The sequence below is a fragment of the Brienomyrus brachyistius genome, chromosome 15 (assembly GCF_023856365.1).
Source record: "Brienomyrus brachyistius isolate T26 chromosome 15, BBRACH_0.4, whole genome shotgun sequence".
NCBI classification, from domain to species: domain Eukaryota; kingdom Metazoa; phylum Chordata; class Actinopteri; order Osteoglossiformes; family Mormyridae; genus Brienomyrus; species Brienomyrus brachyistius.
The window spans coordinates 18,572,756-18,596,330 of NC_064547.1; the positions used below are offsets into that span (position 1 = coordinate 18,572,756).

The 23,575-nt window shown below is 42.3% G+C and overlaps 1 protein-coding gene across 11 annotated transcripts; it reads left to right on the forward strand.

Annotated features, from left to right (window-relative positions):
• Positions 1–141: 141 nt before the first annotated feature.
• On the forward strand, positions 142–22,274 carry LOC125709313 (cytochrome P450 2J2-like). 11 transcript variants are annotated; one of them, XM_048977618.1, is made up of 10 exons: positions 7,133–9,091; positions 9,215–9,450; positions 10,539–10,701; positions 11,060–11,209; positions 12,126–12,286; positions 12,474–12,650; positions 12,823–12,964; positions 13,332–13,519; positions 13,700–13,841; positions 13,958–14,589. In XM_048977618.1, exons 2-10 carry the CDS (start codon positions 9,268–9,270, stop codon positions 14,131–14,133), a joined length of 1,482 nt encoding a protein of 493 aa, XP_048833575.1. In that variant the 5' UTR covers positions 7,133–9,091; positions 9,215–9,267; the 3' UTR covers positions 14,134–14,589. The 11 variants fall into 11 exon arrangements, with proteins under 11 accessions (XP_048833583.1, XP_048833574.1, XP_048833580.1 ...); XM_048977626.1 differs by lacking the exons at positions 7,133–9,091; positions 9,215–9,450; positions 10,539–10,701; ... (4 more) ...; positions 13,332–13,519; positions 13,700–13,841 and adding exons at positions 142–1,841; positions 2,202–2,364; positions 3,337–3,486; ... (3 more) ...; positions 6,309–6,496; positions 6,692–6,833; XM_048977617.1 differs by lacking the exons at positions 9,215–9,450; positions 10,539–10,701; positions 11,060–11,209; ... (4 more) ...; positions 13,700–13,841; positions 13,958–14,589 and adding exons at positions 142–1,841; positions 2,202–2,364; positions 3,337–3,486; ... (3 more) ...; positions 6,309–6,496; positions 6,692–6,833 and having other exon boundaries at positions 6,959–7,689.
• The last annotated feature ends 1,301 nt before the right edge of the window (positions 22,275–23,575 follow it).

Below are 23,575 nucleotides of genomic sequence, written 5' to 3' on the forward strand. Positions count from 1 at the left end.
ACTGTTTTACAGTAGAGAGCAACACAGATATGAATAAGTATCACTGTTGTAACATCAAATCCCAGTCTTGTGTTTTCCTTCAAAAAAATGTCAGTAATAATATTTGTCAAAATGAAGATTATAGATTTAATACAGCATTCTTTGTAGGTGTGCATCTGATTAATCCTTGCACCCAGAAAGGTAGGACCAATAAATTTGAAGCTTTGTGTAACTTTGGACTTTACTTCCCAGATACTCTTTTATTTACGTAGGACATAAAAGATCCCACATAATAACATTTGAGACTTTTGCCCATTGTCTGTGTTTAATGGAATTAAGTGACTGAAATCCTTTTAAATGTTAATATGAACGTGACATGATTTTATTCTATCTCACAGCCACATTATTATGCATAATGTTTATCGAGGACCGTTACTCAGAAAGACTCACCATTGAAGAGTCATAAACAGCCGTATCAGTGGGTCATGAGATGTTAATAGTTCACCTTTGATGGTGGAGAACTTTAGTCCTAATGGGTCAGAAGTTCTCATCATGGGTTATATAAGCGCTTATAATTCTACTGCTGGATAACAGTCAAGTAAAGAAAATAAATATTAGAGGACTACACAGAATATTAAATTAAAATTTAAAATATGTTTTAGACAGATCCCAGCATGGAATTGATGGATGGATGGATGGATGTGCTTTCTTCACAGACCTTATCAGCTTTTTACCTTCTGAAATGTCACACTTGCTACTCAATGACTTCCAGCCCTGGCTGCTTATCCCTCTTCTTCAGGTTTCACCATTTCAGTGTAAAGCAGCACCTTCCCGCTAATTCCGCTGTCTGAAGTTTCCCCCCTGAAAGCTCAAGCCTCTTTCATCTGTATGTGTGATTGGCTGCACTTCACACAAATCTGTAATCACACCAAATTCTCATTGTCGGGATCTATTATATTTTCCAGCTACCTGTTATTCCATGTACTAAACTAGATGGCTTTGGATGTAGGACATTAGCGCTAAACGACAGTGTACTTTCACCTTTATTTTTCAGCCTAAAACAAATGTTATCTTTGTTCACCGAGAAAGTTCAGCTCAGTTCTTACAGTTGATTATAATCCGTGTTTTTAAATGAAGGAGTCACTATTGCGGGGGTGGCTGATCATATCTTATCGCTTGTCCAAACTGCACATGTGTGACTAGTGAGGGACCTCTGCTTGTGGAGAAGCTGGCTAAACTTAAGGTCCCTCTGGAACCGGCATTGGGGATAAAGGGCCTTGTTTCATTTCCAAGGGGATCCTGTTTTCAGGCCATATGAAAGGGAGGCACGCGAGGGAGGGGGGGTGCAGGAGTTGAGATCAGCACAGAAACCAAAGTGCTTGAAAAAATAAACAGGTCTCCAAGCAACTTGCTGTTCTGATGGGGAGCAGAAGAGGGTAACGCTAAGAGTCGCCTAGCAGCCTGTGCTTGGTGAGCTAACAGCCCAAGTCTGCAAAACATATCAGTTTAGATAGCTACTATTAAGCAGGAGGAACCAGTGGTATCCCCCTACCCTGCTTGTAACTCTTGCGTAACAGGACTGTGATCATCAACAGGGAAGCATTTACTGCACACGCTGTCTTTGAGGGTCCTGCAGCTCCAGACTCTCCCTCCACACCCGTCCTCGGACACTTACAACCATGATTCTTCACGCAGTCTTGGACTGTCTGGATTTCCGGAGCATTCTGCTCTTCGTCTTGGTCTTCCTGTTGATGGCTGATATCCTGAAGAACAGGAATCCGGCAAATTATCCGCCAGGACCTTGGTCCCTGCCCTTTTTGGGAAATATATTTACGGATCTGGAACCAAAAACAATGTTGAAGGTAAAAATCTGCATTATCCCATGTATCTAAATATCTGTAGTGCTCGTGTTAGTAGTATATTCTGTATCCTAAACAACTCAAAGTTCTTGGAGTGAATGTTGTACCAATTCACTTTTATGCTGAATAAATGATTAAACTGTCCACTTTGACTCAGGCCACTTATTATTAGACAGAAATCCTCCCAAAAACAGCAGGTATCTTAAACTTCAAACCTTTCTCAATGACATCCAGTATAAGTATTTGCATGTTTTATCACTTCAAATTGGAGTTATTCCAGAAGAAATGGTCTCTTCACTCCTCCAGACCATTCCTTACATGGTTTCCATGTAATATAATGTTTTTATTGCCCTAATGTTTCAGCTTGCTGAAAAATATGGAAATGTTTTCAGTCTGAGGAAAGGCAGCGAAAAACTGGTGTTTGTAGCTGGATATAAAATGGCAAAGGAAGCGCTGGTCACTCAGGGGGAAAATGTTGTTGACCGTCCAGATGTCCCACTTTTTACTAAAGTTTTTAAAGGAATCGGTAAGTATTTGTGGAATCCGAATGTCATAGTGTTCAAGTACATGTATAATAGTAATGTATGCATGCATGTACATAATCATTATTCAAGATATAGGGAGCAGTTTCACTAAATATCTTTTACTGGTATTTAAATATAATATGATTTTATGTGATCTAAATGATTTTTCAGATTTGTTTTTGGCTTCTTTTGGCAAGCTCTAAAAATATTCATTCATGGTCAACTCACAACTAACCAAAACCAGGAATGTGAAATAGCTGCTATATTTACACGCAGCTGACAGGACAGTTCAGATGCACATACATCACTCAACAACTAACCATCGTGTGACCCTCACTTCTTAAAATATTGTAGCACCAGGGAGTTGGCTCCAGAAAGCGGAGCCCAGGAACATCGTGGAGGATGCTGGGAAAATGTGTACATAATACCTTATTTGTGTAATTGTAAATACTTGTGTTTCCGATTATCCTATGTGTACTTGCCATGTATGATCCCAGTCTGATGCTCATTTGTCTTTAGCCTCTAAAAGGTACTAATGTTTAGGCAAAATTGACACGCTCCCTTACCCATGATCACGCACACAGGTTAGTTAAGGGTGCACATGCCCTGAAGAATGGTGGCAGGAGAAATAAAAATGATATGTGTTTGCACCTGACCTGGGTTTGCTGCCTTATTCTTTCTCGCTGCACTCTGCCTCCACAAGCCGTTGTGTAAATGACCCTCTGTTCTGGCGCCTCATTGTCTCGCATCTGACCTCCCTGCACTTACCCTGCTTTACGTAAGGCTTAATAAAAAAATGTCCTTTCTCCTTTAAAACCAGCCTTCTTGCCACTTGCTGCCACTGCGATGCTTCAGTTTTCCAGACACCACAATGACATTTGTCATCCTTATTTTGCTTTTTAAACAGATGCCATACAGTATTTGTATATTATTAACTTATGTTGTTGTCCTTTTCTGTTTTATTCTTGCTGAAGGCTTGATTTTCAGCAATGGATACATGTGGAAGAAGCACAGGAGGTTTGCGGGAACCTACTTTAAGTACTTTGGGGAAGGAAAGAAGATGATGGAGCGGTCCATCCAGCAGGAGTGTATGTTCCTCTGTCAGGCCATGGAGGACGAGCAGGGTGATTACAGAAATCCGGCCATACATCCATCACCGATGCAGGGTTTCTTATCTCTCCTATTCTGTTTCTCAGTTGGTTGTTATGTTTGTTCCTGTGTTGCTCCCTGTTTTAGTTCTTGTTGTCTACTTGCTTTGTTTCTGAACCCTTGTGGTCCTTTGTTTCTGGTTTCTTGTGGAGTTCTGTTTTTCTTTTTATCCAAAAAACCCCCTTTGCATCTTTCCATCATGCCACACCATAACACTCTGCTTTCAGTCAAAGTGGCAAATAACATGGCCTCATACATTATATGTGCACCATCAATTATTGCAATAGGTTATTGGTAATTATTTCCATAGACTGTGTTAATTTTTCTCCGTTATTCCCATAGTTGTATGTTTTACGTGTTTTTTTCTTTCTTCTTAACTTTTGAGGCGGATACTTTAATCCAATGGTGATGCTCCACAGTGCTGTCTCCAATGTGATATGTACTCTCGTTTTGGGGCATCGCTATGACTACAGTGATGCCAAGTTCCAGAATCTTCTACGTTTGAATAACGAGTGTGTTTATTTGTCGGGTAGCACTCTCGCTCAGGTGCGTGCAACTTTAAGACTGACTGCATTCGTATGCCAGCTCGATTAATCAATGACATACACCGATCAGCCATAATATTAAAACCACCTGCCTAATGTTATGTAGGTCCCCCTCATGCTACCCAAACAGTTCTAGCCCTTCGAGACGTGAACTTCAGAAGACCTCTGAAGGTGTCCTGTGGTATCTGACACTAAGACTTTAGCAGCAGAACTTTTGAGTCCTGTAGGTTTCGAGGTGCGGCCTCCATGTATCGGACTATTTGTCCTGCACATACCACAGATGCTCGATCGGATTGAAATCTGGGGAATTTGGAGGCCAAGTCAACACACTGAACTCTTGTACAGGTTCCTCAAACTACTCCTGAACAATCTTTGCAGTGTGACAGGGCGTATTATCCTGCTGAAAGAGGCCATTGGCATCAGAGAATACCGGTACCATGAAGGGGTGTACCTGGTCTGCAAGAATGTTTAGGTAGGTTGTACATGTCAAAGTAACATGTACTTGAATGCCAGGACCCAAGATTTCCCAACAGAACATTGCCCGGATCATCACATGGCCTCTACCAGCTTGCCTTTTTCTTATAGTGCATGCGGGTCCCATCTCTTCCCCAGGTAAATGATACACATGCATCTGCTCCTCCACATGAGGTAAAGAAAATGTGACTCATCAGGTCACGCCACCTTTATCCATTGCTCCATGGTCCAGTTCTGATGCTCACATGCCCATTGTCAAGGAGGCTGTTACAGTAGCTCTCCTATGGGATCAGGCCAGATGAGCTAAACGTTACTCCCCAGATGCACCAGTAAGCCTTTGGCACCCATAATGTCATCACTGGTTCACTGGTTGGCCTTCCTTGAACCATTTTGGGTAGGTCCTGAACATCGCATACTAGGAACGCCCCACAAGACTAGCTGTTTTGGAGATGCTCTGACCCAGTCAGCTGCAGCCATCACAATTTGGCTCTTGTCAAAGTCGTTCAGATCCCTAAGCTTGCTTATTTTTCTGGCTTCCAACATGTCAACTTCAAGCACTAAGTGGTCAAATGCCTATTACAGGTGCCACTGTAATGAGACAGTCAATGTTATTCACTTCACCTCTCAGTGGTTTTAGTATTATAGCCGATCGGTGCATATCTACATAGGATGGGATTCAGAAATTACTTCAAAATACACTCAACTGCTTAATAATATATTAATATTATTATATTAAACTGGCATATAAGATCTCAAAAAACCATCTGTTCATGTCAAGTAATTCTACTCTGCTTGTCATTGTCAGCTATATAACCTCTGGCCAAGGCTATTTGACTATGTACCTGGACCTCACCAAACAATATTCTCTAACTATGGCCAAATAACCACCGTCCTGAAGGAAGAAATAGCCAAACATAAGAAGGACTGGGACCCGTCTGATCCACGTGACTATATCGATGCTTATTTTGGTGAGATGGATAAGGTAAAGCCAACAGCACAATCCTCAAGAACTGTCTGCAGCAGCCACCACCTGCCCAACAGTAACTGATGTGGCACAATGGATATATAAATCATGGAAGCTGACTTTGGTAGCAGTAGAGATGTTAAACTGAGATTCTCACACCGTTCCCATTCCTCTCTGCTACACATCCAAGATGGCAGATGACTCTGAAGCTGGGTTCACCATGGAGTCTCTGGTAATCTGCACTCTGGACCTGTTCGAGGCGGGAACAGAGTCTGCTGCCACCACGCTGCGTTGGTGCCTCGTCTTCATGATGAAGTATCCAGAAATTCAGAGTAGGTCACAGGAAATGACATGTTTTTTAGAGCATTGGATTTTACACCAGAAGTCAGAGGTAAAGGGCAACTGATCAGAGGAATCTTCCAGGCTAAAAAAAAAAAAAAATCCATTATTTTTCATTTTGTGAATTAACAACGCAGTGCTGATCTGATATCCACATAACTATGCATATAACACAAAAGAGGAGTAAAATGACAGATATATCCAGGGGCTCTGTTATCTTTGGGTTTACTGTCTGCTAAAAAGGCACGCGGATGATTTTGTTTAACAACATTTTAAACCTAAAGTTGCCATCTGTGATCTTGTATTGCAGGAAAAAAATGCTAAAGTATTATAAGATATGTTACTTAAAATGAGTATTATGCTCAAAAGCCGACATTTCAGTTTCTCTGGGCTGTAGTTTTTCCTGCTGTATTCAGTCACCTCTGATGCATAAGTGGCCTGCAAGGTGCATCACCGCTGCTCTGCTTATGCACAGAGAAAGTCCAGGCTGAGATAGACAGAGTGATCGGACAGGCGCGACAGCCCTGCATGGCAGACCAGGCCAACATGCCGTACACCGACGCCGTCATCCACGAGACGCAGAGGATGGCTGACATCTTGCCTCTGGGATTCCCCAAAATGACCAGCAAAGACAGCACACTGGGGGGGTACTTCATACCAAAGGTAAGACAGAAACTGAACAAAAACTGATCATGAAATTGCATGTAAAATGTCACCACAGGCAGCTGTCATGATGAACCATGAATCCTGCATATGGACTATGTGCTTCATGAAAATGTTACACCAATGGCAGAACAGAAGGTGTGTGATCTTTGCACGAGTTCATTCCTGACAGACGGTTGCTGTTCCCCCCTGTAGGGAACGAGTATAACCGCGATCCTTACCTCTGTACTGAATGATCAGAGCGAGTGGGAGACTCCAAACACCTTTAACCCGGGACATTTCCTGGATTCCCAGGGCCGGTTTCGGAGACGGGAGGCATTTTATCCTTTTTCAGCTGGTAACTCATTTCCTTTCCACTTATCAAACTAGAGGCACTTCTTCACAATCAAACATGGCCTAAGTCTAACCAAAGAACCACTGTTTCCAGTTAATGGTCTCATGTTGTCGTCCCGCTTTCCCCAGGACTAAGGGCGTGTCTGGGGGAGCAGCTGGCTCGGATGGAGCTCTTCCTGTTCTTCACCTTCCTTCTCCAGCGCTTCACCATCTCTCCACCGCCTGGAGAAGAAGTTGACATAGATCCATTGCTTGGGTTCACCTATTTCCCAAAGCCCTACAAGATGTGTGCTACGCCCCGTTGAGCTTCTACACATGGATAAACAGCACCAGGCTACAGGCACATTAACACACCCCTCCGTAGATCCTCCAAAAAACTTTTAAGATGTAATTAATGACAATAGCTATTAAATTTGTCTGTATGCCAGTCAACTAAAACTATTTGTTCATCTTTGGGATGTATGATATGCCCTATATATAAAATCATTTAGTATTATTACACACTATATCAAAGAAGTTTATCACAAGCTGCATAACATCTAAACATCAAATCCCACTCTCGCCTTTTCATTCAACAATTGTCTGTAAAAATGGTCATAATGAAGGTTATAGCCACGAACTGTACACCTACATGTTAATGACTTTAAACAGCATTCTTTGCAGTTCTGCATCTGAATAATCATTTATATTTTTATAACTAATACAATTTAAGATTTGTGAAACTTTGGTCTTTACTTCCCGTATATGGTTTCTTTTTTGTTTTTGTATGTAAAACATAAAAGATCCCACATTGCACACTATAGATTTTAATAGAATTAAATTTCTTAAGCATATTAAACCCTTTTAAATGTTTCTAAGAATGTGACATGATTGTATTCTATCTCACTGGCACATTATAATACTAATTTTTATCATGAATTAAAATTTCAGAAAGACTCACCATTGAAAGTTCAAAAAACAGTCAAGCAGCAAATATATTTGATTCCAGCAGGTTATTAGATGTTAATAGTTCACCTTTGATGGTGGAGAACTTTAGTCTTAATGGGTCAGAAGTCCTCATCATGGGTTATATAAGCGTTTATCATTCTACTGATATTCAAGTAAATAAAAAACAGAAAGAAAAGGTAGAACTATACATAATATTAAGTATGTTTAAGTATGTTTTAGATATCTGCTAGCAAGCTGGATGTTGATGCTATAGGCAGAGACTGCTTAGGTCAGGGGTGGCCAGTCTTATCCACAAAGGGCTGGTGTGTATGCAGGTTTTCACTGTAACTCCCTAATTAGATCACTAATTAGAGGACTGATTGGCTGTAGGTTTGACCAGCTGACCTACAGGTGACCCCAGAAACCTGCATACACACTGACCCTCTATGGATAAGATTGCCCACCCCTGGCTTAGGTGTTTATATCAACATGGACACTGTCCACAGGTGGTGTGACCCTGAGGCATCAGCATGTTTGATTTCTGTTAATATGCCACCAACAGCACAGTATGTCAGAGTAGTGAAAGACACACACATTATTTCTGTGGTAAAAAGTGCAGAGATATATAGAACATCATCTCATATTGCGCTTGGTAAGTAAGTAAACGTTATTTATAAAGCACTTTTCATAGACACGTCACAAAGTGCTGTACAAAAAAATGTAACAATAAAAATAAGCAAACCAAGCGCAATATGAAACATGAGTAATAGAAACAATTGAAAAATATATTAGAGAATAAAGTCCAAACAGCATTAACTCAGCTCTATTCAAAGGCCTTCTTAAACAAGAAAGTCTTAAGATGTATTTTAAAGGAATCAACTGACTCAGCAGAGCGCAAAGCTAGTGGAATTGGAGTCTCATACACCTCCAGAGCTTGATTCCTGCCCCAGTTCAGTGTATGGTGATTGCAGGCCCTTAAATTTTAGCAGCTTTCCTCCTACAGTCCAGAAGCATGCAGTTAGATGAACTGGCATCTCTAAATTGGCCATAGTGTGTATGTGCTCTGTGATGGACTTGCATCCCATCCAACGCGTCTCCTGGCTTGTGGGAGAGGCTCCAATCTTACTGTGACCCTGTAGTAGTTTCAAGCCGTATAAAACAGAGGCAGATGAGGGAGTGCAGCAGTAGAGTGCACCGATTAAACCACACTGCTAGAAAAAAAACACAAGTCCCCAAGGAATTAGTTGTTTTGATGGGGAATAAATGAGGGCAGAGCTAAGAGTCGCCTAGCAGCCGGTGGTTGGTGAGCTAACAGCACAGGTCTTACAAAACGCAGTAGGTTAAATAGTTACTATTAGACAGAAAGACCCAGTGGTGATTGATATGTCCATGTGACTCTTGCGTAAGAGAAATTTGATCATTAACAAGGACGTTTTCTCTCCATACGGTGTTTTCAAGGGTCCTGCCGCTCCAGAGTCTCCCTCCACACCCATCCTTGGAGCTTTCCAACCATGATTCTTCAAGCAGTCTTGGACTGTCTGGATTTCTGGAGCATTCTGCTCTTCGTCTTCGTCTTCCTGTTGATGGCTGATATCCTGAAGAACAGGAATCCACCAAATTATCCACCAGGACCTTGGTCCCTGCCCTTTTTTGGAAATATATTTACGGATCTTGAACCAAAGACAATGATGAAGGTAAAAATCTGCATTAAATCACACATCTAAATATCTATAGTGTACATGGTAGTAGTATTATTATGGCAGGACATGGTAAAAGGAAGGATGATCTATGAAGTGGCTCCAACAAAAGGGGGTTATTCACAAACAGTACAGAACTCAAACAGAAAATAAATGAACCACAGGAGGTCAAACCAAAACAGGAAATACTACAAACTAATTTAATTAATTACAAAGACAACAAACCCTGTAACTACAACTAGACTGGGAGCAATTCCAGGAACAACAAAAACACGGAAAAGTAGGAGCACAGAGAAGAACACAGCTACAAACACCAGAACTACAATGATAGACTAAGGAACAGAATGAGGGCAGGTGTGTCTTCGTAGGTAAAATTGACAAAAGGGGGGCTGGTGTGGAGCGTAACCAAAACCAACCAATAAGCAAAGGCATGAGACGAGAAGCAACAGGTGGAGTAAATTACATTTGATAAGCACTGGAACTAGGAAACGTTAACAAACACTGAAGGGCAACAACACTAGGGGTGACTAGGAACTAAATACAAGCAGAACATAATTAAACAAGGCACAAGGTTAGACCAAAAACAGGGACCAAAGCAAAGACATTGAAATCAATACCAAACATTGAGGAAAAAATTTACATGAATGTCATGACAGCAGGGGTTCAGCATGGCATATCAGGGAGCAGGGAAACACACTAGGGACAGAGGGGCTACCAGATAGGGAGGTGGGAAAAAGGATGGCCAGCGACACCTGCTGGCCACATGGGGACAAGACACATGGGACAAGGTTGGCTTGGGCACCGACACTGACAAGTATATGCTGGAACCTGGACCACTCACAGTTCTTTGAGTGTATCCCATTTTATACCAATTCACTTTTACGCTGAGTAAATTATTACATCGTCTACTTTGGTTCATGGCCACATGTTATTGGGGGAAAAACAATAACAGAAAAAAACAGCAGATGGCTTTACACTTTAAACCCATCTCATTGGCAGCCTGTTTGTGAGTTTTTTATTTATATAAAGTAAATGGTCTCTTCACTTCTTCAAACCAAAAAGCTGATATATATTTATTGTTTCAGCTTGCTGAAAAATACGGCAATGTTTTCAGTCTGAGGAAAGGCAGTGAAAAAATGGTCTTTGTAACTGGATATAAAATGATGAAAGAAGCGCTGGTGACTCAGGGACAAAATGTTGTAGATCGTCCAGATATCCCGCTTTTCAATAAAGTTTTTAAAGGAATCGGTAAGTATTTGTGGAATCAGAATGTCATACTGTGCAAATATGTGCGTAATGATAATCTCGGCATGTATGTACACTGCTCAAAAAAATTAAAGGAACACCTTTTAATCAGAGTGCAGCATCTGCGCAAGTCAATTAAACTAATGGGATATTGATCTGGTCAGTTAAGTAGCTGAGTGTGTTATTAATCAGTTTCAGCTTCTTTGGTGCTAATGAAATTATCATACGTTGTACATAATGACATACGGAGTAAGAAGCAATAAAATAATATCAATTACCATCCTTATTTTACTCTTTAAACGGGTGGTTTATTTGCATATTAACTTCTGTTGTCTTTCTCTGTGTTTTATTCCTGCTGAAGGCTTGATTAGTAGCAACGGACACATGTGGAAGAAGCACAGGAGGTTTGCTGGAACCCACCTTAAGAACTTTGGGGAAGGAAAGAAGACGATGGAGCAGTTCACCCAGCAGGAGTGTATGTTCCTCTGTCAGGCCATGGAGGACGAGCAGGGTGATTACAGAAATCCGGCCATCCATCCATCTATCTGTCTGTCTATCTATATATCTGTCTGCCCATCCATACATCCATCCATCTATCTGTCTGTCTATCTATATATCTGTCTGCCCATCCATACATCCATCTATCTGTCTGTCTATCTATATATCTGTCTGCCCATCCATACATCCATCTATCTGTCTGTCTATCTATATATCTCTCTGCCCATCCATACATCCATCTATCTGTCTGTCTATTTATATATCTGTCTGTCCATCCATACATCCATCTATCTGTCTGTCTATTTATATATCTGTCTGTCCATCCATACATCCATCCATCCATCAATCCATCCATTACTAATGCAAGGTCACAGTGCGTTTGGAACTTCACCAACGCTGGCATGGGATACTGATCCATCACAGGGCGTGTGCACACACACACACACACACACACACACACAGACACAGCTTTGTAATTATATCTCTGTGGTGACTCTCATTTCTATGAGAAAAACTCATGGCAACCTGAGCCCCCACCCAGCACTAACCTTAACCATAAGTAACCAAACAAAAAACAAGCCTTTTAGCTTTTTTGCTCGTTTGGTTGCATCGACTGATACCCATTAATTGGGGTCAAATGGGGACCTGAAAAATGTCCCCAAAAATAAGGGAGTTTCAGGCTTTACCAAAGTTAGGGGACATTGTGGTCAGTGTTTAAGTGTGACCCTGGTCCTCCACTCCCTTCAATACAAAACTGACTGTCCTTCTGTCCACGCTTGAAGTGCTGAATAACACAAAAATGTGTTCCATCAATTATATATTCTTGCTAATTGTTTTCATATACTGTATGCTAATTTTTTCTCTGTTCTTTCCATAGTTGCATGATTTAAGTTATGCATGTGTGTGTTTTGTCCTAAATGACTTTTAAGGCGGATACTTTAACCCAATGGTGGTCATACACAACGCCATCTCCAATGTGATATGCACTCTGGTTTTTGGGCATCGATACGACTACAGTGATGCCAAGTTCCAGGATATTCTGCGCTTGGATAATGAGTGTATTTACTTGTTCAGCACAGCTCGTGCTCAGGTACGTGCAACAATTCCCAGCTTTGAGACTGATGGCATTTTTTAGCTAGTTGAACTAATAAATGGAATGCATTCACCAACTGCTTCAACGTATACTCAGTTGCTTAATTCTATATTAAACTGGCATATAAGATCTCAAAAAACCATCTGTTCATGTCAAGTAATTCTACTCTGCTTGTAATTGTCAGCTATATAACCTCTGGCCAAGGCTATTTGACTATGTACCTGGACCTCACCAAACAATATTCTCTAACTATGACCAAATAATCACCTTCGTGAAAGAAGAAATAGCCAAACATAAGAAGGACTGGGACCCGTCTGATCCACGTGACTTTGTCGATGCTTATTTTGGTGAGATGGATAAGGTAAAGCCAACAGCACAATCCTCAAGAACTGTCTGCAGCAGCCACCACCTGCCCAGCAGTAACTGATGTGGCACAATGGATATATAAAGCATGGAAGCTGACTTTGGTAGCAGTAGAGATGTTAAACTGAGATTCTCACACCATTCCCATTCCTCTCTGCTACACATCCAAGATGGCAGCTGATTCTGAAGCTGGGTTCACCATGGAGTCTCTGGTAATTTCCATTCTGGACCTGTTCGAGGCGGGAACAGAGTCTTCTGCCACCACGCTGCGCTGGGGTCTCCTCTTCATGATGAAGTATCCAGAAATTCAGGGTAGGTCACAGGAAATGACACGTTTTCCTTCAGGACATTGGATTTTACAGCAGACATCAGGGATTCAGAGCAGTAAGATTTTCAGCAGTCTTTCATTTTAGAACATACAGGTTCCCGGTCTTCTAGGCAAGACACATCTGACATTTTTATTTTGTGAATTAGGAAAACAGTTTAAGAGCTCGGTACTGATCTGATATCCACATAACTCATATTCTCATACCTATCAGAAATAAAGGAGAAAACATGATTTCCACATAATTAGTACTTATATAAAATATGTACTTAAAATTTTTTCCTGCTGTATTCAGTCACCTCTGATGCATCAGTGATCTGTAAGGTGCATCACCGCTGCTCTGCTTATGCACAGAGAAAGTCCAGGCTGAGATAGACAGAGTGATCGGACAGGCGCGACAGCCCTGCATGGCAGACCGGCCCAACATGCCGTACACCGACGCTGTCATCCACGAGATGCAGAGGATGGCTGACATCTTGCCTCTGGGATTCCCCAAAACGACCAGCAAAGACAGCACACTGGGGGGGTACCTCATACCAAAGGTAAGACAGAAACTGAACAAAAAAACTGCATTTAATTCATGAAATTGCATGTCAAATGAACCATGAATCCTGCATATGGACTATGTGCTTCATGAAAATGTTACACCAATGGCAGAACAGAAGGTGTGTGATCTTTGCACGAGTGCATTCCTGACAGACGGTTGCTGTTCCCCCCTGTAGGGAACGAGTATAACCGCGATCCTTACCTCTGTACTGAATGATGAGAGCGAGTGGGAGACTCCAAACACCTTTAACCCGGAGCATTTCCTGGATTCCCAGGGCCGGTTTCGGAGACGGGAGGCGTTCTGTCCTTTTTCGGCTGGTAACTCATTTCCTTTTCACTTTAGAGGCTCTTTTTTCAGGCAAACATGACTTAACTCAAAAGGACCCCTAACTCTATTTAACGGGCCTCTTGGGTGGTCGTCACACTTTCCCCAGGACTAAGGGCGTGTCTGGGGGAGCAGCTGGCTCAGATGGAGCTCTTCCTGTTCTTCACCTCCCTTCTCCAGCGCTTCACCTTCTCTCCACCACCTGGAGAAGTTGTTGACATAGAAGGAGTGCTTGGGTTCACCTACTTCCCAAAGCCCTACAAGACGTGTGCTACACTCCGCTGACCTTCTACACAGGGATAAACAGCAGCAGGCTATGGGAAGCACATTAATACACCCCCTCATCAGTGACAATACCTATTACATTTGTGTGCTAGTCAAATAAAACCAATTTGTTCATTAGCAGGAGGTAGGATGTGCTCTATAAGTAAAGATGGCTCCAAGAAGTGGAGCCCAGTAAGTGCACTGAACATGCTGTGAGTGCGTGTATACAGGCCTTGTATGTGTCCCGTTCTAAGTAGCTGTGTGTAATTATAGCGTAAACGTCTGTGCCCCCGAGTTGGCGTGTACCCTGCCCTGTTGTATTTGTGTGCTGTAGTGATGTGTAGTTAGCCGCCGTGTGTGAGCCTTGCTGTCCTTAGCGTACCCTAACCATGTTTCTCTGCCATTCTGTGTCTCCGTCTGTTGTTGTTTGAGTGTGGTCCGCTTAGGGACAGCATTAAAAGAGCAACTTTGTGTCAATCGTGTTTCTCTGCTGCCATCCCGACGCCTCGGCCTGCCCAGCGCCACACTCTATAGTATTACTATACGCTACCACACTCTATAGTATTACTATACGCTACCACACTCTATAGTATTACTATACGCTACCACACTCTATAGTATTACTATACGCTATACGACAGGAGGTTTTTACAGGCTGCTTTAGAAACACTTAAACAAGCATTCTGTAAAGCATTCTGCTTAAACATCAAAAACAAAACATTCACTGTCCAATTTAAAAAGCTGACCCTACTCAGGATAACTGATTTTAAGTGATTTCAAGTGATAAGTGATTTTAAATTATGCATCACTTTTATGATTGTCTAAGCTAAGTGACCTAAGAATACAAAGGTTGCTTTGTGTGCTTCTGCAGGATAGAAGCACTTCACTGTGACCCCTAAGCTTGTTCTCACCTGTATATATGCCTGTTAGGCAGGACTAATACATTTTAAGGTTTGTGAAACTTTGGTCTTTACGTCCCAGATATGACGTTTTTTTTTTTGTTACATGTGCAGAACATTAAAATCCCACATAGTAAGATTGGAGAATTTTGCACACCGTAAATTTTAACAGAATTAAATTTCTTAAGCATATTAAACCATTTTAAATGTTTTTAAGAATGTGACATTATTGTGTTCTATCTCAGTCGCACATTATAATGCAAATTTTTATCATGAATCAAAGTTTCAGAAAGACTCACCATTGAATGCTCATAAAACAGTCAAGCGGCAAATGTATTTGATTCCAGTGGGTCATGAGATGTTAATAGTTCACCTTTGATGGTGGAGAACTTTAGTCCTAATGGGTCAGAAGTCCTCATCATGGGTTATATAAGCGTTTATCATTCAACTGCTGGATAATATTCGAGTAAAGAAAATAAACAGAAAGAAAAAACATATGAAGACTATACAGAAAATATAAAAAAAAGTATGTGTTTAAAGAATGTTTAAAGAGATCCCAGCAACCTGGATGTTAAACATATAGGTGTTTATATCAACATGTACAGGTATATGAACCTTGATACTGTTGATTGGTGGTGTGACCTTGAGACATCAGCATGTTTGATTTCTGTTAATATGCCACCAACAGCACAGTATGTCAGAGGAGTGAATCACTGCCGTCATTTCATTGGTAAAAAGTGCAGAGATATATTCAACATCAATTATATCACTTGAATCTCATATGCAGAAGGTTGGCGGCACTGAAGCCTCACACCTCCAGGGTTGGGGGCTTGATTCCTGCCCCAGTTCAGTGTGTGGCGATTGCAGGCCCTTAAATTTGAGCCGCTTTCCTCCTACATTCCAAAAGCATGCAGTCAGGTGAACCGCCGTCTCTAAATGGGCTGCAGAATCAGCATCAGAATCTGCTTTATTGGCCAAGTATGTTCACGCATACAAGGGATTTGTCTGCGGTTTTGTGTCACTCTCAGTAAAAACAGAACAGACATACCGCAAAAAAACAGGACTAGAAGAAAAACAAACAATTAGGTACAATACGTACAGAACAGACATAAGCCAGAGGGTCATAGTGCAAAGATGCATAGTGCAAATATGCTGGTTACTATATATATATATATATATATATATATATATATATATATATGAGGTACTGTGGCTGCTTAGTGATAGCATATTATTGCACAAGTATTGTCCTTAAACCTCGTCTAGCATATATCATGTAGAAAATGCTGACGTTACGATTTAGCGGCACTGACGCTGATCCATTTGCTGTGATTGGCTAAATTGCAGCAAATGGGTACACGTATTTCAGCATATCTGAACGAGTTGAGTGGCATTTGAAATTCGTTCGAATTTGATTTTTGAAAAAAGTGACAAACCTACCCTCTGGTACTGGGGGGAGAAGTAAGATGCTTTTTGAGAGGTATTTCCACTAATAATACGTAATTGTCACAGGAATCCTGTTTTCAGGCCGTATGGAAGGGAGGCACCCGGGTGGGGGGGGGGGGGGGGGGGGGGTTGCACAGCAGAGAAACTAAAGTGCTTGGAAAAATAAACAGGTCTCCAAGCAACTTGCTGTTCTGATGGGGAGCAGAAGAGGGTAACGCTAAGAGTCGCCTAGCAGCCTGTGCTTGGTGAGCTAACAGCCCAAGTCTGCAAAACATATCAGTTTAGATAGCTACTATTAAGCAGGAGGAACCAGTGGTATCCCCCTACCCTGCTTGTAACTCTTGCATAACAGGACTGTGATCATTAACAGGGAAGCATTTACTGCACACGCTGTCTTTGAGGGTCCTGCAGCTCCAGACTCTCCCTCCACACCCGTCCTCGGACACTTCCAACCATGATTCTTCAAGCAGTCTTGGACTGTCTGGATTACCGGAGCATTCTGCTCTTCGTCTTTGTCTTCCTGTTGATGGCTGATATCCTGAAGAACAGGAATCCGGCAAATTATCCGCCAGGACCTTGGTCCCTGCCCTTTTTGGGAAATATATTTACGGATCTGGAACCAAAAACAATGTTGAAGGTAAAAATCTGCTTTATATGGTGTATCTAAATATCTGTAGTGCTCGTGCTAGTGGTATATTCTGTATCCTAAACAACTCAAAGGTCTTGGAGTGAATGTTGTACCAATTCACTTTTATGCTGAATAAATGATTACACTAACTGCTCTAGTTCAGGCTACATATTATTAGGGGAAATTCAATTCAGTTCAGTTTTATTTGTTTTGCGCCTTTTCACCACATTAAATTGTTTCAAAGCGCTTTACAGCATCCCCACCCCAAAACACCTCGCAAAAACAGCAGATAGCATCTTACACTTAAACCTATCTCAATGGCATCCTGTACAGTATGTGAATATTTTTTTAGGACTGGAGTTTACTCTACAATAAATGGTCGTTTCGCTTCTTCAAACGCAAAAGCTCATGGTTTCCATGTATGTAATGTTTTTATTTGTCCTATTGTTTCAGCTTGCTGGAAAATACGGCAATGTTTTCAGTCTGAGGAAAGGCAGCGAAAAAATGGTGTTTGTAGCTGGATATAAAATGGTAAAGGAAGCACTGGTCACTCAGGGGGAAAACCTCGTCGATCGTCCAGATATCCCTCTTTTTAATAAAGTTTTTAAAGGAATTGGTAAGTATTTGTGGAATCAGAATGTCATAGTGTTCAAGTATATGTATAATAATAATGTATGCATGCATGTTCATAACTGACTTTCACATAATATTCATATACCTCACAGGGGCAAACATAGAAATTCTGGCAAAATTTTTATGAAATGTCCCCAACCCCTCCCCCTCCAAAAAAAAGTATACTTTAACATACATTTGGGCCCCTGTCAAGTGGTGGGCCCTCTGAATCTGCCAGGGTATCCATGCCACTAGTAACTCAGATACCTCTTACGCAGAGTCACATACAGTTATACTCAGTACAATGTGCAGTGAGATGCCTGGTTACTGAGCTACAAAACTGTGAATCAGGGGACCTAAGTATGAAGAGACAGAACATTAAACAATTAACATTAAACAATAATGATGAATATCCAGTGTGCAGGTGTATAATGGCAAATGGAATAAGATGCAATTGTGCAAAAATAATATCCAATTACCATCCTTATTTTACGCTTTTAAAAGGTGCTAATTTGCATATAATTAAGTTGTACTTTCCTGTGTTTTACTCCTGCTAAAGGCTTGGTTTTAAGCAATGGATACATGTGGAAGAAGCACAGGAGGTTTGCTGGAGCCCACTTTAAGAACTTTGGGGAAGGAAAGAAGACGATGGAGCAGTTCACCCAGCAGGAGTGTATGTTCCTCTGTCAGGCCATGGAGGACGAGCAGGGTGATTACAGAAATCCGGCCATCCATCCATCTATCTGTCTGTCTATCTATATTTCTATCTGTCCATCCATACATCTATCCATACATCCAGTACTAATGCTGGGTAACAGTGAGTCTGGAACTTCACCAGCACTGGCATGGGATGCTGATCCATCACAGGGCGTGCGCACACACACACACACACACACACACGCACACACACACACACACACACAGAGGTAGAGAGGTTTGTAAGTATATCTTTGTGGGGACTCTCCATTCATTTCTATGAGGAAAACTCTAATCCCAACATGATGACCTTAAACCCCCCCCCCCCCAGCCACCCAGCCCTAACTGTAACCATAAGTGACCAAACAAAATATGAGACTTTTGGCATTTTTCTTTTTTGATTGCATTCACAGATCTTTGTGGGGACCTGAAAAATGGTCCCCACAACATAAAAAACTTGTTTTTATTACATTGTGAGGAACATTTGGTGCCCACCATGCAATATAAAGCTATTCCACACACACACACACACACAGGGCAATTTGCAAATCTGCGGGGACCTGGATGTCTTGTGAACACACAAAGAACATACAAACTTCACAGAGTGGTGAGGAGAGATCTAGCCGGGTTAGCATATAGCTACCTTATAGCATGTCCGTATTGTGGTTCCCTTCAGTGGTCAGAACCCCATCTGTGGTAACTGATTGACTGTGTCTCTGTCCACAGTTGAAGTGACAAATAACCTCAGACATATAATGTGTACAGTACCATCAATAAATGCAATATGTTCTTGCTAATTGTTTTCATATACTGTATGCTAATTTTTTCTGTTCTTTCCATAGTTTTACGTTATGTATATGTGTGTTTTGTTCTTTTTAACTTTTAAGGTGGATATTTTAACCCAATGGTGATTATATACAATGCCATCTCCAATGTGATATGGACTCTGGTTTTTGGGCATCGATACGACTACAGTGATGCCAAGTTCCAGAATCTTCTACGCTTGGATAACGAGTGTGTTTATTTGGCGGGCAGTACCCGCGCTCAGGTGCGTGCAGCAATTCCCAGCTTTGAGACTGACTGCATTTATATGCCAGCTGGATTAATAAATGACATATACCTCAATGTGAATGTGAACTGAGGTATCCTCAGTTGCTTAATTCTATATTAAACTGGCATATAAGATCTCAAAAACTGTCCATCCATGTCAAATAACTCTACTTCACTTGTAATTGTCAGCTATACAACCTCTGGCCAAGGCTATTTGACTATGTACCTGGACCTCACCAAACAATATTCTCTAACTATGACCAAATAACCACCTTCCTGAAAGAAGAAATAGCCAAACATAAGAAGGACTGGGACCCGTCTGATCCACGTGACTTTGTCGATGCTTATTTTGGTGAGATGGATAAGGTAAAGCCAACAGCACAATCCTCAAGAACTGTCTGCAGCAGTCACCACCTGCCCAGCAGTAACTGATGTGGCACAATGGATATATAAAGCATGGAAGCTGACTTTGGTAGCAGTAGAGATGTTAAACTGAGATTCTCACACCGTTCCCATTCCTCTCTGCTACACATCCAAGATGGCAGCTGATTCTGAAGCTGGGTTCAACACCGAGACTCTGTTAATCTGCACTCTGGACCTGTTCGAGGCGGGGACTGAGTCCGCTGCCACCACGCTGCGCTGGGGTCTCCTCTTCATGATGAAGTATCCAGAAATTCAGAGTAGGTCACAGGAAATGACACGTTCTCCTTCAGGACATTGGTTTTTACAGCAGACATCAGGGATTCAGAGCAGCTGACTGTCACTGTCAGCAGGCTTCATTTTTAGAACATACAGATGATGATGATGATGATGACGAAACCCTTTATTGCTGTTGCAATGCACCATGTCACTAGTCACAAGTACCAGAGAAAAAACTGGCCATCAACCGAACATACATATACACAAACATCACAGTAGGGGGTAGACAGGTCAGGAAGACAGGGGCAAACAGAGAGAAGAAAAGAAACAGAATAACATGAGGAGAGAGGAGGAGAATAAAAAAACAGCCCCCAGTCTGTACTCCAGTGGGGAGGACATTGTAGGGACCGAAAAAAAACACCTCAGCAACATAAGCACATGGTCACTACGCCTTACAACATAAAATGACACAACTTGCAACAGGTGAGGGAGATGGGGAGGTGGAGGTAGTCCAGCACAGACAGACAGCCATCCGGTCCTGCAGCCACGAGGGCGCTGGTCACAGACCCGCCTGTTCACAGACCCGCCTGTTCACAGACCCGCCTGTTCACGCTGGGGGTATGAAGCGGCGAAGGCATGGGATGGGGGGAGGGTGCGGTCAGTCCTTGGGATCGGGGGAGAGGAATGCAAGAGAGTCTCACTGTCTGGTTCTTCTGGGGGAGTTGTTAGTTCAGCAGCGGCGTTGGCCGAGGCGAGAGCTGATTAGGGGGGGGGAGGCAAAACCTGATAGGATGGGGGTGTTTGGGTTTCCGGGCGAGAAGCTGTAATCTCCAGCTCACCTAATGTCCATGCTGGTCTCCGCCATCCAATAATTTTTACAAAGCCGTGAGCTTTTCCGTGATGTTATCCAATTTGCGATCAACTGATGACTGGTCTTCCAGGCTAGAGAAATGTAGCATTTGTATTTTTCATTTTGTGAATTAGGAAAATTGTTTAAAAACTCCTCATGCCTCCTAAAAAGGAGTAGAATGACTTGTATTTGCATTGACTCCAAATGCCTCAATTATTTTCCACATAATTAGTACTTAAAGTATTATAAGATATTTACTTAAAATGAGTATTATGCTCAAAAGCCGACATTTCAGTTTCTCTGGGCTGTAGTTTTTCCTGCTGTATTCAGTCACCTCTGATGCATAAGTGGCCTGCAAGGTGCATCACCGCTGCTCTGCTTATGCACAGAGAAAGTCCAGGCTGAGATAGACAGAGTGATCGGACAGGCGCGACAGCCCTGCATGGCAGACCGGCCCAACATGCCGTACACCGACGCCGTCATCCACGAAACGCAGAGGATAGCTGACATCGTGCCTCTGGGATTCCCCAAAATGACCAGCAAAGACAGCACACTGGGGGGGTACCTCATACCAAAGGTAAGACAGAAACTGAACAAAAACTGATCATGAAATTGCATGTAAAATGTCAACACAGGCAGCTGTCATGATGAACCATGAATCCTGCATATGGACTATGTGCTTCATGAAAATGTTACACCAATGGCAGAACAGAAGGTGTGTGATCTTTGCACGAGTGCATTCCTGACAGACGGTTGCTGTTCCCCCCTGTAGGGAACGAGTATAACCGCGATCCTTACCTCTGTACTGAATGATCAGAGCGAGTGGGAGACTCCGAACACCTTTAACCCGGGACATTTCCTGGATTCCCAGGGCCGGTTTCGGAGACGGGAGGCATTTTATCCTTTTTCAGCTGGTAACTCATTTCCTTTCCACTTATCAAACTAGAGGCACTTCTTCACAATCAAACATGGCCTAAGTCTAACCAAAGAACCACTGTTTCCAGTTAATGGTCTCATGTTGTCGTCCCGCTTTCCCCAGGACTAAGGGTGTGTCTGGGGGAGCAGCTGGCTCGGATGGAGCTCTTCCTGTTCTTCACCTCCCTTCTCCAGCGCTTCACCTTCTCTCCACCTCCTGGAGAAGAGGTTGACATAGAAGGAGTGCTTGGGTTCACCTATTCCCCAAAGCCCTACAAGACGTGTGCTTCACCTCGCTGACCTTCTACACAGGGATAAACAGCACCAGGCCACGGGAAGCACATTAACACAGGCCTCTAGTGGAATATGTAGATCTCATAGTTACAATATTATATATAGGAGCATTAAACTCTGTTTCTAAAAACTTGCCAGATGTATGAGATGCCATATGATAAAGCACCTGGGTTACAGAAGTCCTGAAGGGCAAAACACACCAGCAAATATGAGAGCATGCCAGCAAATATGAGAGTATACTGTACCAGCAAATACTAAAACACACCAGCAAATATGAAAACATGCCAGCAAATATGAGAGCATACCAGCAAATATGAAAACATGCCAGCAAATATGAAAACATGCCAGCAAATATGAGAGTATACTGTACCAACAAATACTAAAACACACCAGCAAATATGAAAACATGCCAGCAAATATGAGAGCATACCAGCAAATATGAAAACATGCCAGCAAATATGAGAGTATACTGTACCAGCTAATACTAAAACACACCAGCAAATATGAAAACATGCCAGGAAATATGAGAGCATGCCAGCAAATATGAGAGTATACTGTACCAGCAAATACTAAAACACACCAGCAAATATGAAAACATGCCAGCAAATATGAGAGCATACCAGCAAATACTAAAACACAGCAGTAAATATGAAAACACAGCAGCAAATACAAAAACATGTCAGCGAATGAGAAAACGCCAAATAGGTAAATAGTCAAATAGCATCAAGTCTGTTGTAGAATTCACAAACTGGGCTTTTCTGTAGACCCTGCACTTCTGCAGGGGCCTCCAGCATCTGCCCACAAGGATGTGATCTATCTCTTTTGCCGTACCACCAACTTTGGAGTACCAAGTCCAACGATGCGGTTCAGGGCATTGGAACCAGAATCCAGCGGCCCACAGCCCCTTTCACAAACTCGAGGAACATGGAGTCAATCTCACCCTGGTTCCCCCGTTCGATGGGGACCAACATAGTCCTCATAGTCAACCCTGTCAGTGCCAGTGGTCGGACTGAAGTCACCCATGACCAGAGGAGCACACTTTGTGGGCACCCATCAACCACCAAGCGAAGCTGTGAGTAAGAGGTCTCCCTCAATGCGATATCGCGGTCAACACTATACACTGAGACAACAGACAAGACACCCAAGGAGTGCCTTAGCTCAGCCTCGTAATACGCTTAAAAGAAATGACATCCGACACCATCAAGAGGAGCCAATCCACCACAGCAACAGCTACTCCCTGAGTATGGCAGCCATCAGGGTGACCAAAGCAAAAGTAGGTGTATCCACCTACAGAGATCTGACCACTCCTCAGCCTGCATACCTCAGAAAGCGCCACCACCAAAATACAGACTTTAAGAAGATCCCCTGACAGCGAGATGTGGTCCCAAATGAACCACAATGGACCCAAGGCTGCTATGCAGTGGCCGATGACTT